This window comes from Lampetra fluviatilis, chromosome 6 (genome assembly GCF_964198595.1).
Source record: "Lampetra fluviatilis chromosome 6, kcLamFluv1.1, whole genome shotgun sequence".
NCBI lineage: Eukaryota > Metazoa > Chordata > Hyperoartia > Petromyzontiformes > Petromyzontidae > Lampetra > Lampetra fluviatilis.
The window spans coordinates 4,937,087-4,949,904 of NC_136280.1; the positions used below are offsets into that span (position 1 = coordinate 4,937,087).

At 42.8% G+C, this 12,818-nt stretch overlaps 1 protein-coding gene across 1 annotated transcript in view; it reads left to right on the forward strand.

Annotated features, from left to right (window-relative positions):
• LOC144933073 (transmembrane protein 132C-like) overlaps positions 1 to 12,818 on the forward strand; it is an 89,575-nt gene that overhangs the window by 44,947 nt on the left and 31,810 nt on the right. The window contains exon 4 of the mRNA XM_078857573.1: positions 5,612 to 5,810. Within this exon, the coding sequence (XP_078713699.1) occupies positions 5,612 to 5,810 (199 nt within the window). The remainder of the gene's footprint in view (positions 1 to 5,611; positions 5,811 to 12,818) is intronic.

Sequence of the window (12,818 nt, forward strand, 5' to 3'; positions counted from 1 at the left end):
CAAAGGACTTTGTGTTGGCATATCCTTTTCACTTAACAAAAAAATCCATTTAACCAAAAATACGAGATGAGTATTGGTAGCAGTAAAAATTTAATTAATATTAAAGCTTTGATTCAACCGTTAATTTGGGGCAGAGTATATCTTAGATTATTATAGTGTCCTATAAACAAGTTTAATGGTACCCATTAAATGGTTGTGGGGATTGTTCACAATCGAATAGATGATATTCAGGCACAGATGTTTTAAACGTATGCCTCTGTAGTTTCGAGACAGCTGAGAATTAAAATGTGTTTCATCTTCATTTCTTCAAACATTCCGAAAATGGTTTTTTTTCACTTACCGTCAAAACTTTTGTGATTACGTGCAATAATTGTAATCAAATCCTTTTCCATTATACAACACATTATAGTCAAAGAAAGTAAAGCACCCACAATATAGTTTTTTTTTGGGTTAGATCGCGTACATATAAATGTGTTGTTAAACGCGCCACCACCCGACACAGCCAACTAGTAAGGGTTGTCACGTAAACAGAACGTGGCAATTCGTCACTAGTTCAGCACGCCGGTATGTTGGAGAGCAAGTCCACAACCTTTACAATCTTATTATGACGTTTCGCCAGTAATTACAACTAGCTTCATCAGGTGACAGCCAAAAGCATATGCAAATTACATAAAGCACTTGCAGATTCTAACCAAAAATATACACATGAAATATATGTGAAAAATTACAAACCATTTGAAGTGTGTTTCCATTAGATTCAAGCTGTTTTCTAATTTCCCTGATTGTCCATTAATGTTGCCTTTCATTTTATTTTTAGCACAAAGAAGTTTAACAAAATCACCGCATAATTATAGGGGGAAAAACTGTATATATTGTGTTTTTAAAGCGGACTCTTGAGCAATGCCTCTTCTTCAGAACAGACACAGAGGGCAGAGATTGACAGGCGTATAGCCGGTGATCACACCTGACACTGGTGTCCTGCAGACACTGATGCATTTAAGAAAAAAAGTCGACGTAACCTCTACGGTTTGCCAAAATACATTTTAAAAAGGCGCCACGCGAGGTTCAGAGGAACGGAATAGACGAGAAATAACACATGTCGTTTTTTCACAATCCATGAGGTCCATGAAGGGGAGGCCATGTTGAGAATGTTCACGGACAATGTTCACTGTCAATTTAAGTTGTCGCTGCGCCTATACCTATTATTGTCGAATCATCCAAAATGTGAACTCTATGATTGATCGCAGATGCAGACAACAACATATTGTCACACCTATTACCAAAGATTTAGCAATTATTGCTACTACAGGTAAGAATCATTTAAATAATTTTCTTGGTTACAAAGAAATAGTGACCAGTTTAGTGCATTCATACATTGTTGACCTGTTGAAGCAGAAGGGGTGGTGGCTATGGTGTAATGGATTGAACAATGACCTTGAAATCCAGGTATCTGGTTTGATTCATTCTCCCGGTGCAGCAGTTGATACAATGGACACGTTTCCTAAATATGCCCCCACCCATTCACCTAGCCCAGGGGTCGGCAACCAAAATAACAAGAAGAGCCATTTCTTTCCAATTCGGTACAAAATTCAGTATTTCAAGAGCCGCAATGCATCTATGTACATACGTACATATCGTCAAGAAGCAGCCCGTAAAGAGCCGCATGCGGCTCCGGAGCCGTAGGTTGCCGACCCCTGACCTAGCCCCAGCAGTCGCACATGTGGTGTACACCAACACATGTGTACCGCACATGTGTACACCACACACCACAGTGTGGAGGAGTAGGCCAAATACCTTATAGAGGGGCTCTATAGAGCTCCGTCGAGCGGTGACCCTTATGCCAGCAGTGGTGTGAGCAAGCAGTTGCAGGGCTGCACCTCTATTTTAAAGAAAATAAAAATTAACCCGTAAAAACAAAGTTTTTCACTATAAATCCTTTATATGCGTGGCGGCTAGAGTCCACTCGTCCTCTGGCTTGAGATGGCTGCCACCTATGGGTCAGATGATTGCCTGCAACCATTAAGCAATTGGTAATTAAATATAATACATTTTTCCTAAAAAGTGTAAAATTTTGGAATTTTTTTTTCACGAAAATAAATTGTGCAAATTGTCAGCTCGATTGGATCACGGTAAGTGGGTTAAAAAACGACCGAAAGATTTGCACGGTCGTAAGTACGCAAGCAAGCAAGTAAACTTAATATAAAGGATTTAAAAACCACCACGAACTCTGTGCTCGGATGATGATCTGAGTTGGCAGCTCCAAAGACCTCATCACAGTGGAGTCGTTGTGCGTTTATCTGCACTGCAACGTGACTTGGGAATGGACATCAAGAAGATCACGAGCATTGGTATCTTTCAATATTAATGTGATTACCGATAGGCAGGCAGTAGGTCGCGACTTCTGAGATATAAATAACCGAGGACATATCAAGGGAAGAAACATATTTCACAACATCGAAAGAGGGGGGAGCTGCATGTAAATGCATCGTCTTTAGTGGTGCCATTATTAGGCAACTGACACAAACTGTAACGTTTAGTGTCCTTGGATGACTTTGCATACTCCTGGGAAAATCAGCACAAACGGCAACCGGAGGTAGATGCTTTCTGACATCGTATTAATAACTATACGTAGTGTCCATTATTTGTGCAGGGAAGTCTCACTAAGCACGAAGACTCGTTTTTCAGCAGGGATCTCACTTTTTCAGGATTATTGCAATGTCATTGTAGGGGGATTTTGCTTTACGTCTTTGTTTTATGTGTTTATGTTCACATCGTTAAAATGTAATTTGCTGTCATTCAATGATACATCCTGATGTTTGATTCATACGTAGACCACAACGTAAGAATAACATTCTCATTATTATTCACTCAAATTGAATTGCTTTATTGTTCCATCATGTGGGAAGGCAGCGTTGCTCTTCCATTATTTGTGGTAATCCCTCTTTAATTTAACAACATCATCTTTATTATGTATACCACACCTACATTACAGTGCATCTGAAGGTGCCAGGACAACGGGGACATTTGAGATAATAACACATTCCTGCGGAGGGAGCTGGTAGGAACGTTGTGTTGCTCGGTCAATGGCCAGGGTCAACGGCGGCGTGGTATATTCCGCAAATATGGCCGACTTTGAGGGCGGGCACAAGCCGGCGTGAGTAGGTTAAACGTTGAGTTTTATAAGGGCACCACGGGGTGACCAGCCCCTCCCCACCCAGCCCCACCCCTCCCACCCCCCACCCAGCCCCACCCTACCCAGCCCCACCCTCCCCACCCAGTCCCTCCCCACCCTCCCCACCCAGCCCCTCCCCACCCTCCCCTCTCCACCCAGCCCCACCCCTCCCATTTTTGGATGCACGATGGACGGACACAATAATCTCCTGTGGGCTGGTGGAACCAGGTGGTTCCTACCAGTATAATTACCTAGTAAGGAAGTGAGTGCAGACCAAATACATCCTGGAAAAATAACAATACAGCATCCAGACAAGGTACACGGACTAACGAGAGTACAAAAATAATAAACGTTATTAAACGGACACTGAAGCTATTCTCTTTTACGGTTCACTTAATTTGAGGAAGTGGAAATAATGCCTCGAATTAATTTTTTTATTCATTTATTGTTGCCGCATTTGTAATGTTTGCGGTTAAGCTGCTACTCAGCTTTGGTGTCAAAAACACTAAACACCCGGTCAATGATGACTAATTTTGTCTATGGTTCTTTAATATTAAAAAGCTCTATCGCTAAAGTGTAATTAAATGCGTTAAATAAAAAAAATAAGAGTGTATAACAGTTTTTGTGTGTGTGTAAGATATCGTTCAATAACGTTCAGTAGGTTAAAAAAAACACTCAATAATTAATGATGTAAAAAAGTGGTCGGAAATAAGATATGCATGAGCAAAAAAAAACATTCGCATTATACTGCTCTAATTCAAGACTTATCGTAACCCACAGAGGGAAATTTACCATTAGCTAATTCCTGAGTGTGTCGGTGTCCTCAACAAAGTAGTGTCTAAAGGAAGGTACACGGTGTGTTTAATAATTACCGTGCAATCCCCTATGGCTTCTTTTAAAATACCATTATAGTTTGCTAATTAGTTTGACAACACAGGGCTATAAACTGCTGTGCTCTGACATTGAACTGCTTTTAGAAATATTAAGTTTGTTAAGCCTGTTGAGAATGTCAATTATTTTTTATACTAATATAATTAAGTATTGTTTAAAAAAAAATCTCGTGTAAGATTTTAAAGCTAAGGGAAATGTATGGGATTGATACATTTCTTTACGTTAGAATATTACACAGTGAGGTGTTATACAATATAATATTGGATTGTACCTTTTTTAATTATGGTGTTTTTTATCACTTGCTTAATGTGCATGTTTAAAATAATACTATTATTGGTTTACAGAGCTGAAAGATATCCAGTTTGTCAATGGTATAGCTTTCAACAGATAGGAAAGCACATTGGCTAAGCATCAGGCTAATCTTATATACCTGTGTGTATTTAGCATGTGAATGGTCAACACATTTGCCAACCGATACATTATCGTGGACAGTTCCAGTAGTGTGTTCCAGACATCTTTTTTATTTATAAAAATGAAAGTCTGTCTGTCTCTGTGTTCTGAATACAAATTCACACCGCTAAAGCTATCGCCAGCAAACCTGGCAGGGTTACCTTTTGAACCCCCGCGGAAAATCTTAGCTACTTTCGTACCCCATGGTGGACACGTTATATTACATTAATTGCGGGCCCCACGGTGCAGCGAAATCTCAACAATAGCTATAACGCCACTGACCCCCTCCTTCTGAACAACAGCGATTGAGCCACTCTACGTTCGCAAAAGATAGCTGCAAGTACCCGGGCAACGCCGGGTATTTCCTGCTAGTTAGTAATACATATTGCTACCATCCAATGTTAGTGCCCCGAGGTGGCAGTTGCAGCCGCTGTGTTGAATTGATCTGTGCAGAGAACTGTTACGTCCAAACACATGTCTCGTGTTATCCTGGCTTCGGATTTTCCTCCCACGAGTCAAACACCTGTTCGCGGAATTTGGGCACACATATCAATGCAGGAGCCTCCTTAAAGACAGTTTCATGATTCAGTGAGCGTTTCCTGGATAAACAAAGTGGAAACAAGGCAAAGGTGCAGCCCTGAAATGTATTGCTTGCACAACTGCCGGTGGAAGGGCCTCCACTAGAAGGAGCCCCAGAGAGCCCCTCTAACTGGTATTTTGGCCTACTCTTCCATGTTGGCGTGACATCTTGGAAAATGGGGGAATACCCACACTTTACCCATGCGAACGTCCGATTTCTTGTAGTGTACCGTTCCGTTGGGGGGGGGGGGGGGGCAGGAGGTGGACAGAGAAACCTGCCCATTGTTTTAACTTCCGCACCAGGAGATCGAACTGACGGACCTCAGGATTTCAAGTCCAGTGTGCTAACCTAAGAGACACCATGGCAGAATCCTGAATAAAGTGTCGCATTATTCATATTGTTTCTGATCATTATTATTCAATGCAATGTAATATTGAACGGCATAGCACTGCTGTCAACCTCCCGTCGTCAAACATGCCGGTGTTACTTGCACGCCATTCTGTCCCGCCGATGCCCAGCGCCAGCGGAGAGACGAGCAGCACGGAGGTCCTGCAGCTGGAGTTCGAGCTGGAGAACATCACCAGCCAGACGGTGACGCGGCGCATCCTGTGGCACGTGGCCTACGATGGGCAGAGCGCGCCCTCGGAGCATGAGCGCATCACCAGTGAGCTGACTGTCAGCCAGCACGACATCGTAGGCTTGGTGGCCATAGCTCCGGTAAGAGGCATCTCTTTTGTTTTTTAAATCCTCTATATTAAGTTCGCGTGCTTGCTTGCTTGCTTGCGTGCTTGCTTGCGTGCTTGCTTGCTTGCTTAGGACTGTGCAAATCTTTCGGTCGTTTTTTAACCCACTTCCCGTGATCCAATCGAGCTGACATTTTCCACACAGACTCGTTGTGCCAGACAATTATTGTTCATGAAAAAAAATTCCCAAAATTTTACACTTTTTAGGCAAAACATTTTTATTTTACATATATTCAAATAGAACGCATTTATGGCTTTGGCTGAACGTCAGAGTGTAAGAGCCCAGAGCGTAACCCCTCCACAGGCCGTGGCGGAGTAGCGCAGTTGGTAGCGCCCTCGCTTCCCATGCCAAAGGTCGCGGGATCGATCCCCGCGTCCTCCACAGGCGAATATATTTTTAAATCCTTTATTAAATCCTTTATATTAAGTTCACTTGCTTGCTTGCACGCTTGCTTGCTTGCTTGCGCGCTTACGACCGTGCAAATCTTTCGGTCGTTTTTTAACCCACTTCTCGTGATCCAATCGAGCTGACATTTTGCACGCAGACTCGTTGTGCGTGACAATTTATTTTCGTGAAAAAAATGTTCAAAAATTTTCCACTTTTTAGGAAAAATCATTTTTCATATTTTATTTAAAATACCAATGTGATAAAAATGAAACTCTTACTCAAGAAAAACTGAAATGAATAATAAAATAAAACCGATGCCACGCATATGAAGGATTTATAGTGAAAAACTTTGTTTTTACGGGTTAATTTTTTTGGTATGAACCTTATCAGGAATAAAATATCGCAGGCACTTGTTTATTTGCTTGTTTGAACTAGAATTAGTTAGAGACGTTGACGCTGGCTAAGAGCGCAACCCTTTTTCGGGCGCAAGGCCAATTGTGCTTACACCAGAAGGAGTTTGTTTGTATCAGAAGTAGCCCTCGGAACTTACCCCCCCACGAGTGTGCTGTAAGGATCTGTTGCTTGTACCAGAACTGTGCTTATATCAGGCGTGCTTATATTTATATTCTGTAAAAATACAGCATGGGAGACCTGAAGCCTCGTTATGCTCTGCCGTAATCCACCCGTTCACCTCTTACATTCGGCACGATACGTGACGTGAGTTGGCCTGGTGTCTCCGAAAAGTCTGTGGCAATTCCACGCAATGATTTGTTTTCTCTCCAAACCTAGGTCAAATGTAATAGGTCTTACATCGCTCATCTTCAATACTATAGGTCTCCTGTTCCTTCTGGTCAATATGAGCCCAAAATGAAATCTGCGTGACACTAACCAGCTGACAGAATGACAGACAGTTGCAGTTCTTATATATAAGGACTAATACGTTGAATGTAATTTTAATTGCAAGATTAAGAAATTAAAAAAGAAAACTTAACTGAAGGAGTAGCATCCATTCATGCACGGTTATCCGCATCCCTCTCCTGAACATGTATTTCTTTTACCTCCGCCATGCTGTTATATAATTTAATAGTAATTCAATAATTATTATATGTAGATAAAGACAGGGCACATACCACACGTGGCATGCACTCTCACGTCTTTGCAGAGCAATGGAAACAACAGACAGTCCTTTGTCAATCCAAGGTCCTCCACACCATGTAGATCACGGGGGCTGTTTGACCATTATTCACAATGCTGGCCAGTGTAAGGCGTACGTGCAACTTTCTGACCTGCCCCTACTGGACATCTATGGAAAAAAAAGCTTCTTAGCTCATCGGGTTTCTCCAGGATAAAATAAAGATAAAGATTCTGTACGTTGGGGGGGGGGGGGGTGGGGGCACTCTTCTTAGCCTTGGCCAGGAATTAAACTAAATTGATATTTATTGTTATTTTACAAGGTAAGTCCAACTAAGTCTAAGTTTATAGCTCTTTTTCAGAAGTGACCTGGCCACGAACGATAACTCAACGAAGTGGCTTATCATCACGTGGACATTTATAGCAGCCAAATGTTAAGGGAAAACCGGAGGACCCGGTGAAAAATCCACGTGACCACGGGGAAAACATGCAAACTCCAAATATACAGCAGGCATCAGGGTTGGGATCGAACCCACGACCTCCTGTATATCAGGCAAGGCAGATAACATCTCACATACCGAGAGCTCAGGTCGCCGGGTTCGTAGTGCAGTGCACGAAGCACTGTACATGCTATCATTACAGGAGCTCCTGGCCTCTTCGATATAAAGCAAATACGTTGAAGAAAAAAAAATAAACTGTGCATTTTTTTTTTTAAATATGTTGATGAGTCTCCCTTGTGCCGTCCGGAGAAAATGCTCGCCGGACAGAATAGCCAGTATTGATTGGCTTAACGCTGGCCAGTTTGATTGAATGCCGTGTGAGCATCCGTAATTTAATTTACAGCAAAAACACACAATAAACATGTCACGTATCCCAATTCACTGGCAAGCGAATGGTACATTTGCTGGATATGTGATGCAGTTTAAAAACGCACGTGTATTTTTCCTACCGGAGCTTCCAACTTATGCAATATTAGTGTTTACACAAGAGTAAATAAAGGTCTTGTAAATTTAAAAGTATACGACGTCGCGTGTGCATGTATATTCACATTTCACAAATATCTGCGACCTTCGTGTGAAATTGTTCATAATAAATGGGATGCAATGATTTCAGACATAGGCTTTTAATAAGTGTAATCGTCTCTGAATAATATCAAAGCTGGTATGTTTTTAGTCTGCTGACTGTGACTTTATCCAAAGACAATAAAGTACAAATTGCCCAGGAAATCGGAATCTAATTGCTCATAATCTAATTGGCGATTACCATTTCAATGAACCATTAATACTTGTGTAGTGGGCTCAAACTGACTCGCAGACGTACTATTTGTCGGCAACACATTTATTTATCACCAACACTGGTGTAACACTATACAACCTATGGTGGTGGTGACCACCAGGCTAAGTACACTAGTCACACCGTAGCTAGCTACAACGGACCCGAGCACTGCTTGGGTCCAAGGTCCACGTGTTGGAGATTCTTCTGGATTCATATTCTTAGGTTTTTTTCGGTTAAGTCACGTAGGTAAAAAATTAAAATTAATAAAAGTAAAATAAAAATAAAATAAAAATCACGACGTTTCGGAGGCAACACAAGCTTCCGTCTTCAGGTGGGCGGAAGCTTGTGTTTCCACCTGAAGTCGGAAGCTTGTGTTGCCTCCGAAACGTCGTGATTTTTATTTTATTTTTATTTTACTTTTATAAATTTTAATTTTTTACCTACGTGATTTTTACCGATAAAACCTAAGAATACGGTCATGTGTCCTCCGTGGTCAACCGGAGTGCCATGGCCCCTTGCAACCCCGTTCCGTGCAGGGCGCTCTCGCCCTCTATCCTGTAGGGGCTGGCACTGCACACAGAGCGTGGTGCCATCGGTCACTATCAGTGCTCACCGAGCCCTGCTAGGGCCGTTACTGCATCCACATTCAAGTGGTGTCAGCGGTGTCGAGACATCGCGCGCCCGTGCCTCTCCCAGGCCGGCTTCACACAGTGACATCCAACGATGTCACTACGTCTGCAAGAAAGAATAATTCCCATATATGCACTAAATGACATTTCATAAAATAATGGAGAGTGTACAGCTCCTTAACAAATCCACCATTGGATATGGGAGTTGTTTGCGAGTTGGTGAAGGGTCTGGGGAGAGTAGGGGGTGATGGGGGGGGGGCAGAATTAATTCACATATCACACACTACACCCGTGGCTGAGAATCGAACCCGGGTCACCGTGTCGAGAGTGGGGTGCACTAACCACTCCTCGCTAAAATGAATTGCCAATTTTTTAATAATATTTTAGAAAAAATAAATGCGGTGCAAACACGAGGAACTAATCAGGTTCAGTTTAAATTCATTAAAGAAAAAAAATTGCCTTGCATTTGATTGGAATGTAATGTGTCAATGTAATGTGTGCAGGAAAGAATTCAGTGTGAAAATCAAATTGCACGGTGCATATTACCAAACTATATCCTATTGGCGTACTGTATTTCACTATAAAAATGCTAATAATGCCGGTAAATTTGGTGTTGATGAAAATAGGATGGTAAGAGCTGTGAGCGCTCACGTGTCACCTTAAAGCACACTAGCAGGTAAACAGTTAATGTGGGATATCAATGGGTAATCAATATATAAACACATTTATATATTTACGCGATCTAACCGAAAAAAAAAACTCTATTTTATGGATGATATTGGTCGCGAAAGCCTACGTGTTAAACTAATAAAAAATGTTCTCCGATATGAATCCGGTAATATGTGCAATCCCCTCCCAAAAAAAGCAACCCCAAAGCAGGCAAAAATAATTTGGGTGAACGTTGCAACTCCATTCCGAAGGGGTTAGCATATGGCCTCATCTTTATGCCATTGAAGATTGTATGAGACACATTGATGACTATAAAGGAATTTAATAAATTAGCATACATTACAGTTTTAATGATTCGCTGTTCCTCCCGTAGCCGTTCGATGAAGTGCCGCGATTCATGAACACAATTCAGTTCAATATATTTATATATATATATGTTTTATATATATATATGTTTAATATATATATGTTGGTGAATGTAGTGGCCTCTAGAGGATGCGGGGGACATTTGAACCTATTACATACAACTTATATGCACTGACTAATATAGATTCTTACACACACACATACACACGATTTGTACATGAGCTTAAATAATCTATCTTAATGGTTGAATTCATGGTTACACCCAAAGTATAGGTAAAGGTGCAGCCCTGCAATTACTTGCTCACACAAGAGCCTCCACTTGAAAGAGATCTAGAGAGCCCCTCTAGATGGATATTTCGCCTCCTCTTCCACGAAGGCAGTTGAAGTACCCACACTTTACTCCACTACTCATTACATGGTGAGTCATTTTGTATTTTTTTTTATTAAAACAGTACGTTCGTGGGGGGGGGGAGGTAGACACTGAAAATTGCGTATGCGGTGAATGTTTAAGTCAACACAAATAATCCCCACACCCCGCCACAGCCTGGATGAACCGAAGATGGAAATGACCCATGTGTTAAGGGACAGACAGCCAGAGGGATTGAGTCGTGTGTCTCCGAACATGTGCCGATATGTTAGGTTGTGTGTGGATGTCAGAGGTGCCCAATTGCGGCAATTACTCTGACTCTGCGACCTACCAATTCAGGCTGCTGCACAGATATGCATGTATCCATTTGAACACAAACAGGTGGTGGAAGGGGAGTTGTAGATTATAGAGTTTTTGGAATATCTATATATACATGAAAGGGAAATTTGTGAATATGTGTGTCTGTTCGAAATGTTTAGCATACTTCCCGACATGCAACAAACTTTAAATTTGGCACGTGAATAGTTTGCAGACTGTACACAATGGAAAAAGTATAAAAATAGACGTTTGTATTGTTTTTGGGAGGGGGGGCGCAATAATGGATTTAATATATTGCACGGCAAGTGAGCGGTGACGTCGCATCTGTGATGTCACCCGCATGCGGCAGCGTTACGCAGTGTGCCTGCTGAGGTCACGACCCGCCCCCCAAACCCTCCGCGTAGGCCGTGTATCCCACACAAATGCCTGGCTGGGGTGGGAGGGGGAAATAATGGATATAATATACTAGAACTAAACTATTAATTTCCGTGCGAAGAACGGGTACACCTTCTAGTGTATACCTATATTGATACGTCAATCATTTGTATACATTCTTCCTTTAAAAAAGGCATTCATGTGTGTGTATATGTTTTTTTCTCACTTGACTTTTGTCAGCTCCACATTGTAACAATTTGCCCACAAGGGACAACAGGGATTCCAATTCAGCGGAGGATCTAAAGCAGGTCAACCAAAATGAGAAAGCTATTGCGCGGCACTTTCACATGAATTGGTGTGCGTTTTAACTGCGCCATTGTTCGGTATAGACCACGCCGCCGTGCTACCCCTGACTGCTCCCTCTGCCCTAGTCGAGAGGAGCTTGCATGCTTTGTTGATCCTGAGAACTCCAGGTGGGGTCACAGAAGTCGGACAGGTCCATGGGCAGATGCCAGACAAATAGCAGTGGCCCCTGGGATAACCAGACTCGTTAGCTTATTTCAACAATTTGTCGTAGAGAAGGTTATTCCGAAAAGAAACCTGCGGCCGGCGCAAGCCCTTCCGGTCATCTCGTCCCTGCCCTGCCACTGGAAGCTGCTTGTTGACCAAGAGGGGGTGCGACTGTTCGTTTACTTTAAGCAAATTATCGCGCGGCCTTCGACAATCTCACAATCCCCGCGGCGACAGAGAACTGGCGAGAGTGACAGGTGATGGATACCGCTGGGAGCCATGGCCGTGGACCTGCGCATTGGGAAGATCGAGACTTTGGTCAGCCCTACGTTGACCTGGGATGGCACCGCAGTTCGGCGGCACCTTCACTCGGCTGCCCTATTTAGCGACAGCGCATCCGACCTCAGTCTGAGGAGGGGGCTGAATTACCTGATCCAATCGACACCTCGCGAAGGGATTTCAGTGCGCGCGTCAGCTGTTAAGATGTTACTTGGCACGACGTGCTTGGCATGCCCGGCAACGGCACGGTGGTCAGCGATGGTTTTCAGCAGGCAACTGACCACAGCAAATGGTACGGTGCCGTCAAAGTGGGTGTGCGGGATTCAGGAAGAAATCGCGTTGTGCGATCGAGAGATGCATTGCCAAAGAACGAAAATGGCATTTGTCCAATATCAGACTGACCAGGCGAATGGCTGTGTGTATCCAACACGGCCGGCACCGTCTCTCCAGTATTGATCTGCGTGGCCACGGGAAGATCCAGCAGAGCAACTGATAGGTGTCGACGTCATCCCAAAACCGGAGGGATAGGAGATGAAGCAGAAAGCATAGCAGCACTTTTAAAATTTCATTTGAAGTAGCGGTGGAACGATACATCAATCCATCTGTTAATATCCATTATTAAACTCATGGTGAGTGCATACCAACACGTGTGTCCGAATGGTTGTGTAAATAATA